The sequence below is a fragment of the Pipistrellus kuhlii genome, unplaced genomic scaffold (genome assembly GCF_014108245.1).
Source record: "Pipistrellus kuhlii isolate mPipKuh1 unplaced genomic scaffold, mPipKuh1.p scaffold_m20_p_32, whole genome shotgun sequence".
NCBI lineage: Eukaryota > Metazoa > Chordata > Mammalia > Chiroptera > Vespertilionidae > Pipistrellus > Pipistrellus kuhlii.
The window spans coordinates 217788-239478 of record NW_023425532.1 but is presented as its reverse complement, the minus strand read 5'-3'; the positions used below and the strand labels follow the sequence as shown (position 1 = coordinate 239478).

At 42.8% G+C, this 21691-nt stretch overlaps 1 protein-coding gene across 3 annotated transcripts in view; it reads right to left on the bottom strand.

The window, feature by feature from the left end:
* SHROOM4 (shroom family member 4) overlaps positions 1-21470 on the bottom strand; it is a 189297-nt gene extending 167827 nt beyond the window's left edge. The window contains exon 1 of one of the 3 annotated variants that reach the window (XM_036460507.2): positions 21167-21470. In XM_036460507.2, the coding sequence (XP_036316400.1) occupies positions 21167-21283 (117 nt within the window). In that variant the 5' untranslated portion in view covers positions 21284-21470. The remainder of the gene's footprint in view (positions 1-21166) is intronic. The other 2 variants (XM_036460509.2, XM_045570362.1) reach the window with 2 other exon arrangements.
* Positions 21471-21691: the final 221 nt, after the last annotated feature.

The window sequence follows — 21691 nt, the reverse complement described above, 5'->3', positions numbered from 1 at the left end:
ATATGCAGGTCTGGTTACCACATCTCAGGGATAACACTAACAAATTGGAGAAGGTCCAAAAGAAGGCTTAATATGCTAATAAATAAAATAAAGCCCAACTTCATATAATTAGTATACTTAGAAAACACATTATCCCCAACTTTGACTCAACACCATCATAAATACACATGTAAAATAGGGACTTATTTCTCAAACAAATAAAAACCAGTATGCTTATTTTGTAGTCAAACTTAACACAGTATGCACAGTTCATTCTGGATAAAGAGACTAAATAATGACTCATAGACCCTTCTAATCCATAAGATCGTTAATAAAAACAATAAGTCATAAAAGCTTCACACTAATGTATATTAAGGTAACCAGGATCACCCTCCTATAGAACAGATTTCAGGTGTTAGCTGGAAAAAAAAAAAGAGAAAAGAAGGATTATTAATTTTGGCTTTATTGGATGATGAAATTAAGTCAAGGCTACCTGATAATACGTTTTTCAATAGTTAAAAACTAGTCTTGTTTTTTTAATTTACTTAAGAGATATAACCGTTATTCGAAAAACTAGAAGGAGAAAAAATAAGACGTGTGGTTCCCATATGGTTCAGTAATAATCACAACCAGTCTATGACTCCCTTAAAGAGTCTGATGAAATATATGAAGGGAGAAGAAAAGGGGGCCCTGTGAAAGGTGTACTGGATAGGGTGGGGGTTGACAAAGATATTATGGAGCCAGAGAGAGAGATCAAGAACACATTTTTACTTTACAAAATCAACTTAGAGACCCTTAGGTAGTTGGCTTATACTCATGTAAAATACCAGCCAATCCATCAAAAGATTTTTTTTAAAGTACCCACTAGTGATTTATAGTTAATGCTTAGTGAACTGGAACACTGCAACTGGAACTACTTAAATTTTTCTGACTTCTGAAATGTAATTAAATTGGTACACACAGGGAATTAGCAACAGTATCATGATCCTTTAGAGAACGATGTGTTATCCATTGAATTAGTCTGTCTGTCTGGGTAGTAAATCATGTTACTGTATATTAGTAACATGCTAGATAAGCATATCTCACTCAACCAGAGAATGTGGAAACTTCAGATGGAAATCATTTGCAAAATACAATTGGGAAACCACATCACTACCAAAAGAAGGGAGGGAATAGAGAAAGAAGAGAAGAAGGAGGGAGAGGGAGGAAAAAGTTTTGTAGGATGCAGCATTTTAAAAGAGCTTTCTTAAAACAGAATACAAGGAATCTTTCTACTCCAAACTCCACCCAAACACAGAGGTATTTACCTCTCTCTCTCTCTCTCTCTCTCCCTCTCTCTCTCCCTCTCTCTCTCTCTCTCTCTCTCTCTCTCTCACACACACACACACACACACACACACACACACACACGCGCGCGCGCGCATAGATACACATACATACATTCTCATATTCTCTCATATTTTTTCTCTCTCATACACACTAAAATTCACAATCTCTAGGTTGAATAATGTCTCTAGGTTGAAGTTAAATATCTCTCTACCTATGTAAAAAGGCAAAATTCACACCACTTTGTAGATAGAATAGTAATAAATGCTACGTACAAGGGAGAGAGAAGGTGAGAAGTAATCAATGTTAAACTAAAAACAATTCCTCTAAGATCAGGAACATGATGAGGAAGCTCACTCTTGAGACTTCTATTCAACACAGTACTGAAGTCCTAGCAAGAAGCATTGGGCATCCAAATTTGATATAAAAACATGAAGTTGTCTATTTTTGCAGAACACATAATCTTATACATAGAAACCTTAACGACTCAACCCCTAAAACTGTCACATTGGGGTCTGACAGTGTATGACAGGAATTACGGACATAGGCTCTCAAAACAACCTTGCTGGATTAAAATCCTAGCTCTCCCATTTACTGGCTGTGAGACTCTGGGTAAATCATTTGGATTTCCATATGCCTCATTTTCCTCCTCTATCAAATGGGGGAGAGAATAATAGAAATATACATGATTGCTGTGTGGATTAAATGAGATAATAAATTAAAAATAACTAAGAATAGTGCCTGACATCCAGTAAGTGTTCAATAAATGTTAGCCAATTTTTTTTAATTTTTTAATTTTTTTGGTTCGAATGAAGTGCAAAAAAAGTACCCAGGATTTAACGTTGGAAGAGAAAGTTGTGGAGAACTTGGGATGTCAGACTTCAAGGGTTGATACTTAAATCAAAATGAAGGGAGTTTTGAATAACAGAGTGCCATAAAGTCAGACAAGTTGGTGTCAGTTTGTGATAGATTTATAACAACTCTAGCTACCTGACAATGGAAAGGGCTGGCTAGTGAGATAGCTGTTACCATCAATAGAAGGGTTCAAGCACAGCCTGGTCAACCAAATTAAAAGATGTTATAAATACTAGTCAGGCAGTGGATCAGGGTTAGACAACTTGAATGACCTCTAAGATTCCTTTAAACTGTAAGTAGCATTAGTTAGGATAAAGAAACTAGAAACTATATGGAGGAAAGATTTGTGCAAAGCAACTATTTAAATGATAGAGGGCAATATAGGGAGTGGCAGTGGCAGGAGGTGAGAATATACTGTTCAGGAAGATTGCTAGTCTAGAATGTTAGAGCTGGAAAGGACTGTAGAAATCAACCAGTCAGTCCAGCTTCCTCATTATACAAACAGGAACACTAAAAGTCTCAGGTTGGGGAAGTGACTTACAAGGTAAATTTAAGAGGTAGGGAAGACAGCCAGGAATCCAGAAATTCAGGGAGGGAAAAAAGGGATAATAGGAACCGAAATGAATAGAGGGTTATTCTGAAGGAAGACTGAAAGCATATGGTGGTTGATCAGATATAGAGGATGAATAGGCAGTCACTCCAAGATTTCAATGCTAGCTGAGTAAAAAACAGGAGGCCTAAGACAGAGCCTGTTTGGTAAGGGGGAGATAATAAGTTCCACTTTGGACATATTAGGATTTGAGGTTTTAAAAAAAGAAAAAATATTCAAATAGATACTGTCCATCAGACAGCTGAAGAACCTAGGGCTTTGATAAAAAGGTTAAGGAAAGTCCAGCCAGTATTGCTCATTGGTTGAGCATTGACCTATGAACCAGGAGGTTAGGGTTCAATTCCTGGGTTATAGGTTCAATTCCCAGTGTAGGGCATGCTGGAGGAAACCGATCAGTGATTCTCTCTCATCATTGATGTTTCTATCTCTCTCTCCCTCTCCCTTCCTTTCTGAATTCAATAAAAAAATATATTTTTAAAGGATAAGGCAAGAGATTTTGGAGTCATGAGATCTCATCATTGCTCTTAAAAAAAAATAAAATAAATAAACCACACAAAAAAAAAACACCACTCTACACTTAAGGAAATTTGGTGGCAAAGAGGGCATGCGAGATTAGTAGATTTGTGGGAATCAAGATAGTCAGGCTGTTTTTTTTTTTTGTTTGTTTTATTGTGTCCCCCCCATCCCAGTTTGAGAGGCAATCGGGGGCATTGGGACACTCTAAAATCCTATAAACCACGTTTTGAATACCAGTTCTGCCAATTACCAGTCCAATGAATTTTGGGAAGTTATTTAACCCTCTTAGCCTCAGTTTCTGCATCTGAGAATTAGGGGCACTACTAAGTAGCTCTCATTATATTACTTAATCCTGAGAGTCTAATTTGCATATTTAACATTTTCCCAGGAAAGCTTGGGAACGACTGGTTCTGTGTGACCCATTTTTTCCAATGCTATGGCATACAGAACATGATCATAGGAATAGTTAATATTGGTATTGGAAAGAAATCATGAGTCACAAAAAAGTGTTTTCTAAACAAAATTCTAAAGTGTAGTGGATGTGGAGTCAGGCAGACCTGGGTTCAAATCAGGTCTACCACTACAGGCTTTGTTACTTTGAGAATGTTGTTTGATCTCTCTAAGCTTCATGTTTTCATCTGCAAAATAGGAATACTATTACTTAATTGATAGCAATGATGAAAAATTAGAAATTACACATATAAAATTCCCAGGACATTTAATTAATGGGAACTGTTATCATCCAAAGCCCAGAGTTAAGGCTCCTAAGCACGTGAAAGCAGCAATGCCAGTTTCCTACTTTGCACTTCCATTCCATCGCCCTTTCAAAATGGCCCTCAAAAAATAAAAGCACACTGGCTATCCCTTTGATTTTTCAAGCACCTATGAGGTCAGCCAAAGAATTCCCTCCTGCCCTTTGAACTTTTAATTCATTCTCAAATGATTTACTGGCTGCCTGGCCTCCAAATGACCATGCTAGAAGTCATGTCCTTCCTCTCTGAGGCTCTGTCCCTTTGATAACACCAGTGGCCCTGAAGGGGTTTACCATTCCCACACTCTAGGAGCATGCTTCCGAAACCAAATTTTCAACTTCAGAAGGACCTTAACGGGAACAGACATAAGGAGCAGCTAACATTCTTTGCTTCTCCCACCAATAACTGAAAAGAGTGAATCATCTGCTCTAAGACTGTCTCAGATGGTCTGTACTCCTTACTAAGTGATCCTGATAAGAACAAACACTTCCTGGGGTCCCTTTCTAGGCCTGTTCCTAAAATCTGCTCCAATAATAGTCTGAGCCAGACTAAGAGAAGCCCTCACAGTGTGTCTTCTAACCTATCACAGTACTGCCACTGTGAGTTTCCATATGTTCCTTTTAGTGGCCTAACAGAACCTAATTGACTTCCACAGAGACAGTTAGCCACCAATTAGTTTAGACCCCATTAGGAAGGAGGACAGAGATGGTTCTTTCTGGCCCTTGTCAGTGTTCTCAGCTTTGAGTAAAAGAGTGAGAAAAGGAATGTCATGGTCAAATAATAAGGACACTTAAGGCACTGGGTGTAAATACCAGACGGTGACTCACATTCAAGGCTAGTCAGTCAGAATTCGTTAGGGCTTGCTTAAGCAAAAGTGAAAACACACACACACACACACACACACACACACACACACAATGTTCACATAAAGCTACTTCTTTTCAGCTGAAGCAGTGAAAACACTGGAGTCAGGGAGAATGCTCACACTTTACCCTCCCCAAACACATAGCAACAAGAAGGGTGGCTGCTGTTTTAAGAGTCTCATGGCAACCCTTCCCAACAGCAAGGAGAATGCTGTAATCATCAGCCAACAGGCCTTCCCCACATACTAGTACAAGCCTCAGGAATACAGTTCACACACAGGATCTGCAGCAGCAAGGAACCCAATTATTGCAAACCAAACTCTAGGCAGCCCTGGGACAAACAGGTAACCACCACTACTGCCATCTCCCCTCTCATTCGGGGTTGCATTCGGGATCCCTCTCATCTTTCGCCAATACCATTATTTCCTTTTATGTGTTTCCTCTGTTCCTAGCTCACCCAACGTACTAGGTATCACAGAAAGACTAGAAAACTTCATGTCATATGCTATTTCTAATTTGGGATTGGGAGTGGAAAGGCAAAAATGATCAATTATTGAGTACAAATTTTTTGCTTGAGTCTTCCAGCCAATCATTATGGAGAGTCCACTCTATGTTCTTCGCTGAGGATGGTAAAGGTAACCATTGTCCTCTAGAAGGTTTTCATCCAGTAAGCCAGATACAAGGCAGCAAAAGTACCCAATGATTCCTACTGGAAAATCAGAACTCCAGCATTCCAAAAGGGAGCAATTACTTCCATCAGGAGCCAAGTGAGATGATGCCCTTGAAGCATACAGATAGAGCTTGAAGGTTAGGTCCAGTTGGGTGGGGCATAAAAGAGAAAAGAAGGCCTTCCAAGTATGCAGTGTGAAGCCCAGCCACTCAAAGAACATCAGGGTGGGAAATTTGGAGGCCATAATTTCCCAGGTGTATTTGGGGGAGAGAGGGGGGCAGAAAGAAAACCAGGTCCTGGAAGAATTTCTAGAAAGTAAGACTAGAGCCAGATGGAGAATGAGCCATACACCAGGCTGAAGTAGTTTGGGAGAGAGCCATTCAATAATTTTAGGGGGGAGGAGAGGATGATCAAAGGGAGGGAAAGCATTGAGGCAGCCACTATAGTAGTGTAGTTGTTCCAGAAGGAGGCTTCTTCCTGCCTGTCCCAGCTCTTGCAAGATCCTCCTTCAAAGCTGCCCTCTGTCTGAGCTCACTATCTCAGAGCTCATTACTTTGCAACTCTTTTAAGTTGAGTGAAATATCAATAGCATTTCTTCTTCTGAATGAGACTCCTCATGTTGTACTGAAGTTGGTCAGGGACTTAAAAAAAAAAAAAGAGTAGAAGCTTCATCCAAATATTCCAGTTTAGAAGAGAGGTGCTCTGATACATCATTTCCATTTCTATAATAGCATCAGTCGGCTTGGCCCCTGGGGTCACTGGTCTCTTCTAAGATCCAAACAGAAGAGGGGGGAAGGGGAGGGGAAGAGAGAGAAGGAGAGAGGAGGAGAGAGGAGAGAGGAGGAGAGAGGAGAGGAGAGGAGAGGAGAGGAGAGGAGAGGAGAGGAGAGGAGAGGAGAGGAGAGGAGAGGAGAGGAGAGGAGAGGAGAGGAGAGGAGAGGAGAGGATGAGAGACATAACAGCATAGGGCAAACCTGATTGTCAAGTGCTTTTCTAGGGCCTGTTCCAGATCACTGTCACTTACAGGCTTAGACTAGAGCTCAGCCTTAAATTAGGGCTCCAACCTAGAAGCCATGCTGAGAGGTGTAAGAGCCCTGCCTGGGTCTTAGCAGTGGGAATTAACTCTCCCTGATCCTTAATTCTTTTGGCTTTTATTAGTGGCTGGAAGGGGAGAAGGATGTAACCTGAACTCTAATGCAGCTGAGAAGGGCTAAGAGCCAAAACCTTCCTTAAGCAGATACAATATGTGCAGAGCCTGGGCAGGTTTCAGAACACTGCACATTTCTCCAGCCAAGGGCCCAATGGCGCGGGAAAACATGAAAATTACTTATTTAACCCTTTACATCCAGAAAAGGTGAGTATCTCCCTCCCACCAGGCAGGGCTCACACAGCAGAAGTTAGCAAGCTGGCTCTTGTAAAAGCCAGAATACTCAGGTAGACTTTTTCATAAAAATGCCCCAGCAGCTAGATATTCAAATCAATTGCAAACATAAATTGCAAAGTGATTTAGCTTGTCAGAGAGAAGAGTTAGGTAAAGGAATCCATGTTCCCTTAGTCTTTTAGCAAGAAATGAGTTTTGTCTATAGGAGAGAGGGAGGGAATAAACCAAGTCCCATAGCACCAGCATCATTACAACATTCTAAGTTTTAGTTTTCAGCATACGGAAAAGCAGATGATGCTGCACAAAAGAAGTAATGGCTCTAGAAAATAAATCAAAAAGGCTGGGGGTAGGAGTGAGCTTACCAGGCCCTTCTGCACACAAAGGTAACCTTTTCTGAGAATTACATGTATGTATGTATGCGCATCAGGCCTAGGATTTGGGTTAGATCCGTGGTCGGCAAACTGCAGCTCGCGGGCCACATGGGGCTCTTTGTCCCCTTGAGTGTGGCTCTTCCACATAATACCATAGCCTGGGCGAGTCTATTTTGAAGAAGTGGCATTAGAAGAAGTTTAAGTTGAAAAAAATGTGGCTCTCAAAAGAAATTTCAATTGTACTGTTGATATTTGGCTCTGTTGACTAATGAGTTTGCCAACCACTTGGAGTGGTTAGATAATCATTCCAAATTTGAAATAGTCTCTTAATGATAAAGTAATGTTTTCCACCCACCCATAGCAGTGAATGAATTTGTGAATTAAATCCCTATCTCATCCTCATTTTAATATAAAAATCAGGATGAGAGTTTGATAAGGACACCACTGAAGGCAATTGAATAATACTTGCAAATTTAAGTGTTTTCCCAAAGGTCACACTCAAGAACCAATACTGTCATAGAAATATTAACAATGATATTCACAAATTAATAATACTACACCATGCGGAGAGTGTCAAACTGCTCACAACAAAAATGCAATACAGACTTGAGACTCCAGAGGTTTGAGGTTAGCTTTCCAAGCCTCAACACTGTGTTTTTCATATAGAGAAAGCAATCCTTAAACATCTTGGCAAGTCAACTGTGGTTTTTTTTCACAACCTAGAACATTTTAACATTTCAAGTCTGAAGTTTGGCCTTTTGTCAGTTTCTTCTATTTTTTGTTTGATTGGGGACTTTCTCATCACTTGAAAGTACTAAATTTAACTTCAGCCAGTAACACCTGAGGTGACTAGACATCCTGCAGATTAGAGGGGAAAGCAAGACTGAACTATAACCAAAAAGTCCCATTAAATAACAATGCAGGCCTGTTCCAATGTCTATTGGGGCATGTGATTCTCTGGCAATTAACACATTTTCACAACAATCAGCAGATTAGTACATTGTCTGTGTTAACCCTCATGTTCCTGAAATAATGATTTGTTGTTTTAACTGATCAGTGGCCTTAAGTCAACAAATCCTGTGTGTTTTTTTTAACTGCCTATGGCACTTCTTAACTTGATTGTCCTGTAGACACCTCAGTCTCAAAAGATCCAACCAAAACTGATTAGCCCTCCCAACCCCCAGCACCACTTAGAACCTTCTAGGTTATAAATACTGGATTTGCCTTTCACTTACCTCTCCTTAATTTCTTCATATGCAAATGGTGTTTCATTACCACTAACTTCTGACAACTTGCTAATGTATAGCAGTCACAACACTGCCCAGATGACTGACTCTCTCAAAATGTGCCCTTTCATTGTTCAGTTCAGGTTTTTCTTCAAGGAAGCGTTTATGTGGCTGGTGCTGTGCTAGGGGCTTTATTTTTAAAACATTAACTCTACTCTTCCCAAACAACTGAATCACTACCTATTCCCAACTGGCCATTATGTAGCCCAGTTTTCTGAGTCCTTCAGAATAACTGGCTCACACCATTCACCTTTATATCCCATTATTCTGCAACAATCAAGCAGAGATATACTGATTCATTTAGCCAACCACACAAACAGTATAACATTGAGCAAGTTACCTAACCTCTCTATGCCTCAATCTATCATCTGTAAAATGGGGTTAATAAATGAGTTCATATGTGTCCAAATAGAAAACCAGTGCCTGGCCTGGGATATGCATTATGAAAGAATTTGTTAGAAAACAAATAAAATTTACATTTATGGAGTTCTGTGCTTGTTTTACAGGCTTGAGGAAGAACAGCTCAGCTCCTAAAACAGGCACTCAGTAAGTTTAGTGAATGAATTAAGTGAGCAAATGAACAAATAATACATGCTCTGTCCTTGGGGAGCTCACGCTGTAATCAGTTCATTGTGGAGTGGACCAACTGGTCTCAATCTCCTATCTGTGTCTTTAGAACATGCAGCACTTGCACTCACTAAATGAATATCCTTCTTTCTCCCCAGATTATCTATATCCTATATATCCCTTAAGGCCTAATTCTAATTCTTCTCCATTTTCCCACAAAGCTCCCCAGTCACAGCAGCCTTTAATGAAATCTCTTCTCGCTGAATAAATGCTGCTCTTAGATCCTACCCCATGGTTTCAGAAATTCAAGAGTTTTGTTTCCTGAGTTTTCAATAGTGCCTCTCTTCAACAAAACTATCACTTCTAAGGAGCGGGTCTTCTATGGTGGCTGTCTCTTGAATTCTCTAGTTTAGGGTTAGGCTCTTTACACAGTGCTCAACAAATATGTGTTGAATGATGGGATGACTGACTGATTGATTGGAGGCTTAATTGAGAGCTCTTAGGAGACAAACCAGGGTTAGCATAACTTTTCAAATGGCTGGCTGCTCAGACATTAGCCAGAAATTATGTCTGGTCTTCTAACTTGCATCAGTAGCAAACATCACATTAAAGGTATCCTGCCATTGCACACACTTTCAATGATTTGGTAACTTCAGAAAGTTCTTTTTTTTTAAGTTCAAAATTATCTTGGGAGAATTGCCATTTGATAATGGACACCCGTAGAATGCTTTTTATTTCTTTCTTAAATCACATACACATCAAATATTTACATGAAATAAAGGATAAAACCAATCTCCCTCCCTACTGGGAAAAAAGTACAAGTTATATTATTTTGATCTTGCAAATGAGGAAATTGAAACTCAGAGAGGGAAATGACTTGCCCAATGACAAATAAGTAATAATTGGCAAAGCAAATACTGGATTTCATGTCTTTTGAATCAAGGCTCATACTCCTTACACTAGAGATTTAAACAACCCTCGCCCCCCAAAAAAATCAAAAACTCTTTCTTTGACCGGAATCCCTGAGGGTATATTGGCATTATTACCAGTTTTTACACTAAATTATAATTCTCTCATATCTCTCTTATCTCTTCCTGCTCCCTTATGCTTATCCAGTTCTTTCTCTCATTGTTCCTTTCACCTCTAAAAACATGGTAATATAGAAAAAGACTGAGATTTAAAGTCAGAGGGAAGTAAATTTGCATGCCAGCTCTTCCACTTACTGTGTGACTTGGAGTCTGCAACTTAACTTTTCTTGAGCCACAGTCCCTTCATCTGTACATGGGGCCATCAATATCTACCTCAAAGAATTACTGTAAAAATTAAATAAGAATATATATAAAACACCTAAAAACCACGGTATTTGCCATGCAGCAGATCCAGTACCTCTTCTATCCCATCATATCTAGATGACACTTTTGGTTCAAGAGGTTGCTGAGGTCCAACCAAGCTACATTGTCTCTATCCAGTGAGGCACATCCACACAAGTGGTATATCCAAGTCCTTACCTTGTCCACTTTTCAGCCTGTTATCTTGATATTCCCTGATTGAAAATTTAAATTAGCACAGAACTCTAACTCTCAGTCAAGTCCTCAAAAAAAAAAAAAAAAAAAACCACACAAAAAACATGAGTCGGTATCAGACATTTACTCACCCCTGAGACTCCAAGATGTCATCATTCACCATATCAGTCAGATAAGGTGCCATCAAAAGCTGCCTACCTGCAGAAGTTTTCACAGGAGCTCTTACTTACATAAAACATAAACAAAAAGAAATAGAAAACAGCAAGGCAGCCCAACAAAGACACGGCTTTAGCATGTCATCTTTTCATAAGCAAAGATGGGGCTGCAGCCATGAGACTCTAGCCTATTTCCAGAATAACTAGTTGAACCAGATTTACTCTCAGCTCTACCTCACCTCACCCCAACCCCCTTCCCCATAAGAAAAATCAATTTCTGATGGACCGTGAAAGGCAGTATAGGAGAACCATTTAAAAGTTTCCTGCCAGAGGCTCAGGAAGAGAGACAACCATACAGCTGGGAATCTGCTGAGTGGCATTGGGGTGGGGGCCAGAAGACATCACAAAGGGTCTGTCCATCACTGGGCTTAACCCTTGATCCTGTCAAATTAGTCCCACCTCCTGCATTCCTCGCAGATATAACATTAAAAGATTTGAGTGAAAGTTAACAGACCATGCTGCATGCCATCCCTGAGAACATACCAGGAAATAGTCACTTCTGGAAAGATAGGAAGTAGTAGTGTGGAGCAAAGCAATGCCCTGTAAGAACTGCTTGCTGTCAGTCAACCTTCACACTTCCACCAAGACCAAGCAAGGATACTGGAGCCCTTAGCACCCATCAATAAAGCAGAAGCTTGCCTCATGGAGAGTCTGAGAAGAAACAGGAGGGTCCAGAGAAGTGAAGTAACATGCCAAGATTACTCAACAAGTTGATAAGAGGGTATCAGGAATGTGACAAAGGTCTTGTTCTCCACTAAAACAAGACAGAGAGTCACAACATGAGAAAATGTCCCCCTAATCTAGCTATCAATTTGCTGAGTGTTTTTAAACTTTATCAACTTTAATTCTGTGACCTTCTCTCACCCCCCCCCCCACCAGAAGTATGGCTAAGACAAGAGGGACTAAGCTGGTATAGCGGACTAGAAGGGCCCACTCTAACCAAAGAAGGGGAAAAGTTGGATTTTGGACAGAGGAGGATAGGGCAGCCAATGAATGAACAGAGAAGCAATGGCATTTGAATGAGACAGTTCAACATGTAGGCTTCAAGCAACTGGTACTGATGGGTGGGGGCTAGGAATCCAAGACCAGTCATGAAAGAAGGGCAGCTTGACACATGGAAAATGTGTCTCTGTTCCTACTAGGCAGTGCTCACTCTGTGACATAACATAGCCACAGAATCATACTGTAAGAAGAGGGAGTGGAGATGAAGTCAAAGGGGAGGAGTTAGTTACTTTGAGAAACCAAGTCATCTTGATCCTTGCAACTTCAGTGCTTAGCCAGGATGGCTATGTGCCCAAGTAAACATACCAGTGTAATGTGAGGAAGAATGGATCATTCCTTGCAAAACTAATGCCTAAGATGATCTTTCCACTTGGCCTATTCACACTAGATGGGGCAAAGGAGTGTTAGGAAACAAACCTCTGCCCCAACACAATCTTTAACCAAGAAAAATAATATATCAACTTATTTGTTAATGATGTAATTAATTAAAGTCTTCCTAAAAGGTATACTTCAGGGGAGTACCAAGAGACAAAATATTGGCTACACAGAAGCTAAAAGTGATCTAGGTACCAACATAAGCAATATAGAAGGGACAATTGCTGATAACAAGATAACTCAAGTAAACATGGAGTTCCGTTTCAGAAAAAAATTTAACCATGTATACATACACTGTGTGCACAAACACTCAGTGATATGAGCATCTTTGGTGGAAACCCCAAACTCACCCAGATGTGTATAACGGCGATATCTAGAGCATTTCTTATTCCAAACTTATGAATGGTTTTGCAGAAAATACTTTTTATAAATAAGTAACTTGGACCTTTGAATAGTTCCCTGTAGGTAGAATATTGTACATGGTGGTTAGATTCTGAAAGTTCATCAGTCATAAACTATGATTTAAATAGGCCTTCCCAAAAACTGTTATGACCCTAGCTATTATCAATAACATATATAAAAGGCTAAGTGTCTGTCTGTCTGATTGGTAGCTATGACATGCACTGACCATTGGCCATATATCCTACATAATAAAAGCCTAATATGCTAAGTGTCTGATTGACCAGTCAGTCATTCAACCAATCAAAGTATAATATGCTAATGATATGCTAAGGATGCTCAACTGCTTGCTATGATTTACACTGACTACCAGGGGGCAGATACTCCAACCAGTAGGTTAGCTCACTGCTGGGGTCTGGCCAATTGGAACTGATGGAGATAGGCCAGAGAAGCCCTGGAGCCCTCCAGCAGTCCCTCCCCAGCTGGCCAACCTCCTGCATCCCTCCCCAGCCCTAATCATGCACTGGTGGGGTCCCCCTCAGCCTAGCCTGCTCCCTCTCACAATCCAGGACCCTTGGAGAAAGTCAGAGAGCCAGTTTCAGCTTGATCCTGCAGGCCAGGCCAAGGGACCCCACTGGTGCACGAATTCATGTACCAGGCCTCTAAAATTATATATATATATATATATATATATATATATATATATATATATATATATATATATATATATATATATATATATATAATGCTAAGTGTCAACCATTCAACAGTTCCACCGTTTGACTGGTAGCTATGACACGCATTGACCACCAGGAGGCAGATGCTCAATGCACAGGAATGGAAACATGGAACAGACTGATGAATCTCAGAGGGAAAGGGGAAGACAGGAGAGTGGTAAGAGATTAAACAAAAATCTTATATGTATACTAGAAACTCAGAGCATAGATTTGTGCACTGGTGGGGTACCTCGACCTGGCCTGCAAGACAATCGAGATTTAGAAAGTTTAGAAACTTGACCCAACTGAAAAGAAGTAAGAAATTATGGAACTTGAAAATGACTTCAGGTTTTCTCACTGTGCAGAATACAGTCAAACACTGTTGCAGTTAAATATTTTACCCTTTGTTCTCCCTCCAAGATCTATAATAATAATCTGCTTCATATTGATATTTACTGCTGTGTTGCTGGCAATTGCCTGAAAGAGAGCTGGGCTGCTTCACTGGGCTGGGAAAAGTTTAACTACACCAGAAAGCAGGTCTAACTAAGCAAATTTATTCTATTGCAATATATTTACAAAAGGCTAAGTTGACTCGCACATGTGTGATACATATAAAGCTCTCACTGGCACCAATCCCACACATGCGTTTTGATCTGTCACTGTCAATTGTGAATTTGATTGACACTTCTATTATAGAGAAAGGGCGAATAGCAATATTAAAATATTTCTTCTAATTGATTTCCTTTCAATGTGCACAAATTTGTGCACCACGACACTAGTTATCATAACATTGTATCCATAGAACATGTGTCCTAGACACTCTCTTCTCCAGGCCTCTCATCTTTCAGCAATAATGAGTACTAAGTTCTACCCCAATACACTTCCTGATCAGGGCTTTAGTAGCAAAAAACAAACAAAAAATATATATTTATTTGCCCATCTCAGGTGACAAATTGATAGATATGAGGACATGGGGAAATGAAACTATGGGTGCAAGACCTCCAGCAGGAATGACTCTTTTGGGTATTCCAGCAGGTACACAAAGAAGGTCAGAGAACCCAGGAATGGCAGCAACAGCAGGGGCTTTCGCAGTCAGTGCAAGTGGCAATGTGCACTTAATGTGCAGATAAGTATCTGACAGGAGTTGGGGATAAGAACTGCTGTGTCTAAATTCCTACATAGAGGTCTGTAAGTTGGGGGCTGATTGTACATCACACATGGTCAACATCTTCAATCTTGGAGACACCTATTTTTCCCCAAAGGGGAAAATTAAGTTTAGAGAGGTTGCTCCTACAAATTCTAAGCCAGCAGTTGGGGAAAACTAAAATAACTTAAATCTGATGTTTTAGAGTCTGACTTTGACACTACTCATTAAATGCCACTTAATTCTTCTATGATAAAAATTCCTTCTCTGTCTTCTTTGTATAAACATATGTACTCCTTGAAATCAAGGCTTCTGTCCTCTCATCTCCCTTATAACACTTCTCCCAAGGCTGGCCTGAACTAGGAGCAGGGTTAGGGGAAATTCTAAATCAATAGTTATAGGTGAAGTGTGTCCCTCTCAAATGTATTATGTGGGTATTCCAGAGGCCCACGTGGAGGGCTTGTGCAGGTATAGCTTGGCAGCAGTATAGATAGATACCGCCACTAAGACTTTGTTTGACACAGGATCTTCATATGACATGGACTCCAGAAAAAGCCAAAATGGTCTTCAGCTGTATTTATTTTTCAAGAATGATCCTATTCAACTTTGGTCATACTCTCCTCAGTTATGGTACTCAGCTGTGGGCTCCATAATTCAAGAGGATTATAGATAGGCTGGATTGTAGCCAGAGTGGGAGAAAGAAACAGAAGAGGAGACTGGATCTCAACAGCTGAAAGATCTATGCCTCATTAGCATAGAAAAGTGAAACAAGGAGACACAGTCTTTGTCTTTGCACCTCCCAAAGGCTGTTCTAAGACAGAGAAAGCATCCTTGTTCTGCGTGGTCCCAGAAAGTAGTGCCAGGACCCATAGATAATAGTTGGAGAATGATTGCATCTCAACTTAATAAAAAACTTTCCACAGACAAAATTTTCTAACAGTGAGATGGACTAACTAATAGGGGAGCAAGCTCCCTAATGACCACAGGAGAATAAGCTCAGGGCTACTGCATAGGAGGCTCATGGATTGGTTAAGACTAAGACCAAAGGACTTCCAAAAGGCCCTCACCAGCTGAGAATCTGAGATTCTAGGTCTCCTTCAGGAATAGCATTAGATTAATAGCCCTGCTTTGAGTCTGCTTTGGTGTGTGTGTGTGTGTGTGTGTGTGTGTGTTTGTGTGCGTTCTTGTGTGCGTGTGTTTGTGTGCGTGTGTTTGTGTGCGTGCTTGTGTGTCTATGCTGTGTGTGTGTGTGTGTGTGTGTGTGTGTATAGGGGCGTAGTGAGAGCACCTTTCACTTAATCCCTACTATTCTTCAGTAACTTTTCTCAGATGGGTCAGCATCTTTCCCTCAACCCCCACTGCTTCTGAAGAAGCCTAACTATAAAAACTGTGATGTTCTCTCCAGGTAATCACTCTATAAACACCAATCTCAAGTCTGTTTAAAAACATCCTGGGAGGGGGGTGGAAAGAGCAAGGGGAATAAATAATTTTAATTTTTTAAAGGACAACATTTAAGTGTCTTCCCAGCTGGAGTTGAATTATTTTCTTTGTCTGAAGCTTAGATGATGGAAAACCCTTTAACAGACTTCACCTTTTTCACTTCACAGACCACACATGAGGATCTCAGTAGGATACCAGGTATATTGTGACAGTCCAGCAGGCCCAAAAGTAGTGTGTACCCAAAGCTCAGCCAAAGGTTACCAGATATACCACTTCCCTTCTCGTTCTACCTTCCTTCAACCTTCTTTTTATCTCTCTGGATTAATTCCTACATCATGTCCCCAAATGCCTACTACTCTATGGGAGAGGAGAGCAGTTGAGGAACCGAGAAGTAGGCATCTTTGCTGATTCTAAAGGCAGATATGAGGAGAGGAGTTATAAAGTAACCATGCTGGACTAAGCTCTCAAGAAGCACACACCATGAAGGTCTCATTGTGAATGCCAAGCCCAGCCTGAAACACAGCTAAAAATGTATCACAGAAACTTTCCTTTTTCATATAACAAGACCTCTGCATCCAATAAGAACTCAAACTTGCAGCCAAGTTTACTGCCAACCACAAGAGAGCCTTAATCTGACTTTACCCATGTCCTCTTGAAATCTCAACTGCGTCTTTGTGTGCTTCTTCTAGAAATATGCCCACAGTGGGGATGAGGAGGGCCTAAAAGCAACTTAAAGAGCATTACCTGCCATCTTCCTAGACAAGCAGTATTAGAGTTTGCCCAATTCATTCTTGTGTCATCTTTGATGATAAAAATCAGGCATGTTTGCCTAACCCCATTTTGCAAACAGAGACTTGGGTCTAGAAAGGGTGAAATGATATCGTGACATCAGTGCACATTACATGGAGGAGTGAAGCTTCTTTTTCCTCCAAGCTACTGTTCCACTCTACTTAGTTCCAGGACAGCCACTAGCCCCCACTTCCCTCACTGTGCCAAATGGAGACTGCCGCTAAAAATGGGCCGAGAAAGGGGCAAATATGTAGGGTGAACCTGTTTTCTGCCCCATCTTAACCTCCCACACCCAATTTTCTTCCTCCTCTTCCTGCATCTCCACACTGGTCTCCACCCTTAGCCAACCTCAGGGCACATTACCAATAACAAAATGAGTATAGGAACCATATGCTATGTTATGCTATGCTATCCTATGCTATGCTATGCTATGCTATGCTATGCTATGCTATAGCTCAGTCTCTCTCTCAGTGGGTGGGGATAAGAGAGACAGAGAGGAGGATAAAATTTGAATCACTAAGGGGGCTCTAAGAGGCCCTATTTTTAAAATATATATATTTATCTTTATTGTTGAGGCTATTACAGATGTCCCTCATTTCCACCCTTTGCCTCCCTCTATCTGGTTCCTACTCCATCCCAGTAAAGTCAGATTAAGGCTCTCTTGTGGTTGGCAATAAACTTGGCTGTAAGTCTGAGTTCTTGTTGGGTGCAGAGGTCCTGTTATATGGAAAAGGACAGTTCTTGTGAAACATTGTTAGCTGTGTTTCAGGCTGGGCTTGGCATTCACAATGGGACCTCCGTGGGGTGTGCTTCTTGGGAGTTAGTCCTTCACCACACTAAAAGGCCCCATGTGATGCACAATAATTAGTTCCAGAACCTTGGAAAGGTCACCCATTCCCAAAGATGATCTTTTCCAGCGCAGGAAGCCGACTTCATAGATGGCTGTCTATACTGTAAAAGGGAACCCCTAAATAGCAAAACAGACAAATCTGTTTAGAAGAGAATCCCCATTTCATCTAGATGGGTTCCACGGACCAACAAGGTAGTATAAGACACTAACCAAAGAAATTAGTAACACCAAGGACATGATCCTAGTTCTCTTGTGGGTCATGTTTCAATAGGGAAATTAGAAACCATCTCTAACACTTGGGATAATTAACAGTAACTTTAAAAAAAAATTCCTCTTTTTGTCACTTGATTGTCAGGAGGAAACTATAGCAATCATCATAACTTTGGGTAGTTGAATTCCTCACATTCAGGAAAATCCCAGGAGTTGGTAGGAATTGATGATTTCCCCAACCTGATTATTTCTTGGTCCAAAGGTTTTCCCATGACAAATATGAGGTAGACTTTCATACTACATGCATTCTTTTCCCACTAATCACATTTTCTCAAATTCGTCCACTCTCAAGATGGCTATCTCCAGGCATGTACACCACACCATCCAGACCCAATCATTTTTGAGATTGTTTCCCTATGATGCTAAAGGAGGTTCTCCATTTCCAACCATGATTCTTATACCTTACCTCTGTCTCTGCCAACCTGAGATCATCACACGTGGTTTAAAATTATCAAAATAGTCCTATCCCACTCCCTGAGCCCAGACTCCATCAGGGAGTGTCTACAACCCAGATCTGGCCCATTGTGGAACCATAGGCTGGCATAGAAAGGGTGACTGGAGTGGGAGGTTGCCAAAATTGGATATATACCTGAATGGCATTGCCCCATGCCCCTTCACAAACTACAAGAAGTCAGACTTAGTCAAGCCACTCAGTGCATCCTGGCCATTCAGTTTGTCCATTAGTTTGTCCACAACCTTCCCTGACTTCCTCATAGGGGGCCTGGAAAGTGCTAATGAAATAAGGGATGTGAAAACACACTATAAAAGTAGCCCTGTGTGAAAGTGGAACAAAGCATCATCTTCCTCAGTCTGAAACTCTTCTGGGGAGCAAAGGGCCTGAGCTAGCATAAAGGATTGGCTACCAGACCATCATCGTCTTATTTAAAGACCACCCACCTGAAACTCATTGTAGACATGTGGCACTTAAGTCCATGGAGGACAAGTGAAATATGAAGAATCCCAGAGCTAGTGAGTAGCAAATCAAGGATTAGAACCAACATTTTTGATCTGCCAATGGGATTTTCTTTCTATGCCCTTTCATTCCATCATCACCAGTGTGTTCATACTGAAGCTGGTTTCAAGAAGAAAGCTATATTGTTCTAAAGCTTAAGGGGAATGAAATGTGCCATAAGGTGGCTTGGCAAGAAAAAAAAAATAGGCAACCACTGCACTTGGAGAAAAAAAATACTATGGCCCCTTTATATATTGTTGGGGCTAAAGATGAAATATAGCTGGCCTTTACTGTAAGAAACCAGGCTATTTGGGAGGGAGGGGAGAAATGATTTTACCCCCTACCTCTCCAAATGTGTGTAATAATGAGCCTTCATATAATAGGGGTCACCTGTACATTCAATGGAAAGGAATCATTAAAAGGCACCCTGCCTCTCCACACACGAGTCACTTCCTTGGCAGCTTGGCCAAGGAAACCCTCATCTACCCGCAAATAATCCCCCAGCCAGACCACAAATTGCTGGCTGCCCCATACTTAGTAACACCCCCTGCCATGCCAGTGCTGGCTCGCATAACAATCCAGCAGCACAGCGGCAAGCACTCTATGGGGGTACTTCTCAGAATGGGTCAGCCCTGGGCAGAGGTCACAAGTGACCACTCCCAGTCAGGTTGTTCAGGCAGACGGTGGAAATTCTGTGGGTGGTGTAAGGAGAAAAAGAGAGGAACTGCCAGATCATGGAGGGCTACATAGCCAGTTGTGACCTTGATGAAAAAGGAGGGTGGGGGTGATTAGAAGAAATGCCGAAGGCCAGGATTGCCATCTCCAAAAGGGTTGTTTGACAGTGTTTTTGTTTAAAGAAAAGCATATTACTCCCTCCAGAGAAGATTGGAAGGAGATGCCTTAGGAGGGGGGATGACAGTGGGTTCCAAAGGCATCTCAGGCTGGTTAGAAACACATGACTAGTATAGGGGAAGAGTGTTGGATGAAGATCTGAACTAGTTACTGGTGTCCTAGGAGGCTCAAGATCCCAGGTTTCCCTGGCAGCTCCTCAAAAGTGTGCCTCAGCATACCTCATGCTGCTCCAGCTGAGTGGTACCCCCTGTGACAACACCACAGGGCTGGTAAGAGTGTGGGTGGGCCCCGAGGCCTCAAGGATATCTGCTCTAGAAATTAACCAGCAGCTCCAGAGCAAGGCAAAAGCAGCTCAGGTTAGGGGCACTCGCGCCCCTGCTGAGACATGACCCAGGTTAAAAAGTCAAAAAAGAAGTGACATCTCCCCCCCCCCCCCCCCCCCCTGCCGAGAAGCCACATCTTTCTCTCTCCAGCCCAAACCCACATCTACAACCTCCACTTCCATTTCAGCGGGTTGGTAAGGCTCCTCAGGTTTGAGCACTTAAGAGAAATGCAAACAAAAACGGGGCAAATCAAGTCCATGAAGTTGGTTTCCTTGGCGATCTGGTGCCTCAAGGTGAGTTGTCCTACAAGTCCCTCTTCCCAGGAAGGGCCCCCGCGGCCCCCACCCTCACGCCTCCCAGGAATGGCTAGTTTTGCGGGTTCTGCAGCCCTCGGGAGAGCTCCTCTCCCTGGTCCTCAGCTGGGACTTGGCTTCCAGCAGATCACAGCCTCCTAAAACAAACAAACCCTGGCGGCAGCGGCGGCAGCTCCAGCACAGCTGCGCTCCATGGCGCAAAAGTTTCCTCCACACTCCTCGGCGCGCAGGAAATCTCGCCGGCGCTGGGACAGGACTCGGCAGGGAGGGAAAGGCCGTGCCCTGGCGGCGGCAGCGACGCCCCGCGAGTTGAATGGATGTGCGCGCGTCCGGCCGTGGGAAGTGAGGCCGACGAAAGTCACCGATGCCTCATCTCCGCTCCCACGGGAGACCCTTGCCCTGCAACCTGCCCTGACGGGATGGCCCACCGAGGGCCACCCACCGCTGCCGAGGAAGCTGCCAAGCCTCCTCGCCTGTCCCTCTCGCGGCTCGCCTTCCCGCAAGGGGCGCGGGAACTTCTAAGGAGAAACCCCCATCAGCCACCACTTCCTCTCGGCAAAGTGAGGGGAGCAGCCGCCCCCGACGTGGGGGAGCGAAAGAGCCTCCGGAGTGTGTCTGCGTGCAGCGCTCTGGCCACACTGCAGGGGCTGTCTGTGCCCTGGCTGGTGGCAGGGGCTCTCCGAGCCGCTACGGGGCCATCGGGGGGCTCTCACCCCTCAGCCCGAGCCCGGTTTCAAAGTTGGTCTGAGGGCCCCGTTCTGCAGCCTGTACGCCCGTTTGCCCATTCAAAGTTGGGCACCGCCGGGGCAGAGGCGCCAGGGCTTACCTTCGACACCGTGAGCGGTTCGCAGTGTTCCAGCCCCCCTTTGAGGGTGAAGCCCCAGGGCGCCCCCCCTTGCAGCTGCACAGGGACGTACTGGAAGGACCCAGGCCGGTTCTCCATCCTCCGCTCGGCTCAGGCGCCGCGGGGCTCCTTTTCCGCGGGGGCTACGTTGCCTCCGCCCCCAGCAGCTCCGCCACCATTGCCCTCCAGCGCTACGCCACCCCGCACCGCCCCGCTCCGCCTCCTCTCCCGGCTGGAGACGCTCGGCCCGGCCCGGGCGAGCACAAGGAGGAAATGACACGGAGCTGGAGAAAGGGGGAGAGAGGGGGGGAAAGGAGGAGGGAAAAAAAAAAAGAAAAGAAAAGAAAGAAGGAGAGGCGGAGGGATGGCGTGTAATGGACAAGAAAACGGAGCAATGGGGAGGGGCAGTCCCTGAGACCTCGCCTATAGGATCGCGGGGAAGTGGGAGCAAGGCGAGGCCTCACATCAATTGTTACATTGTTTCATTCAAGCTGGCCCCCACTTTGG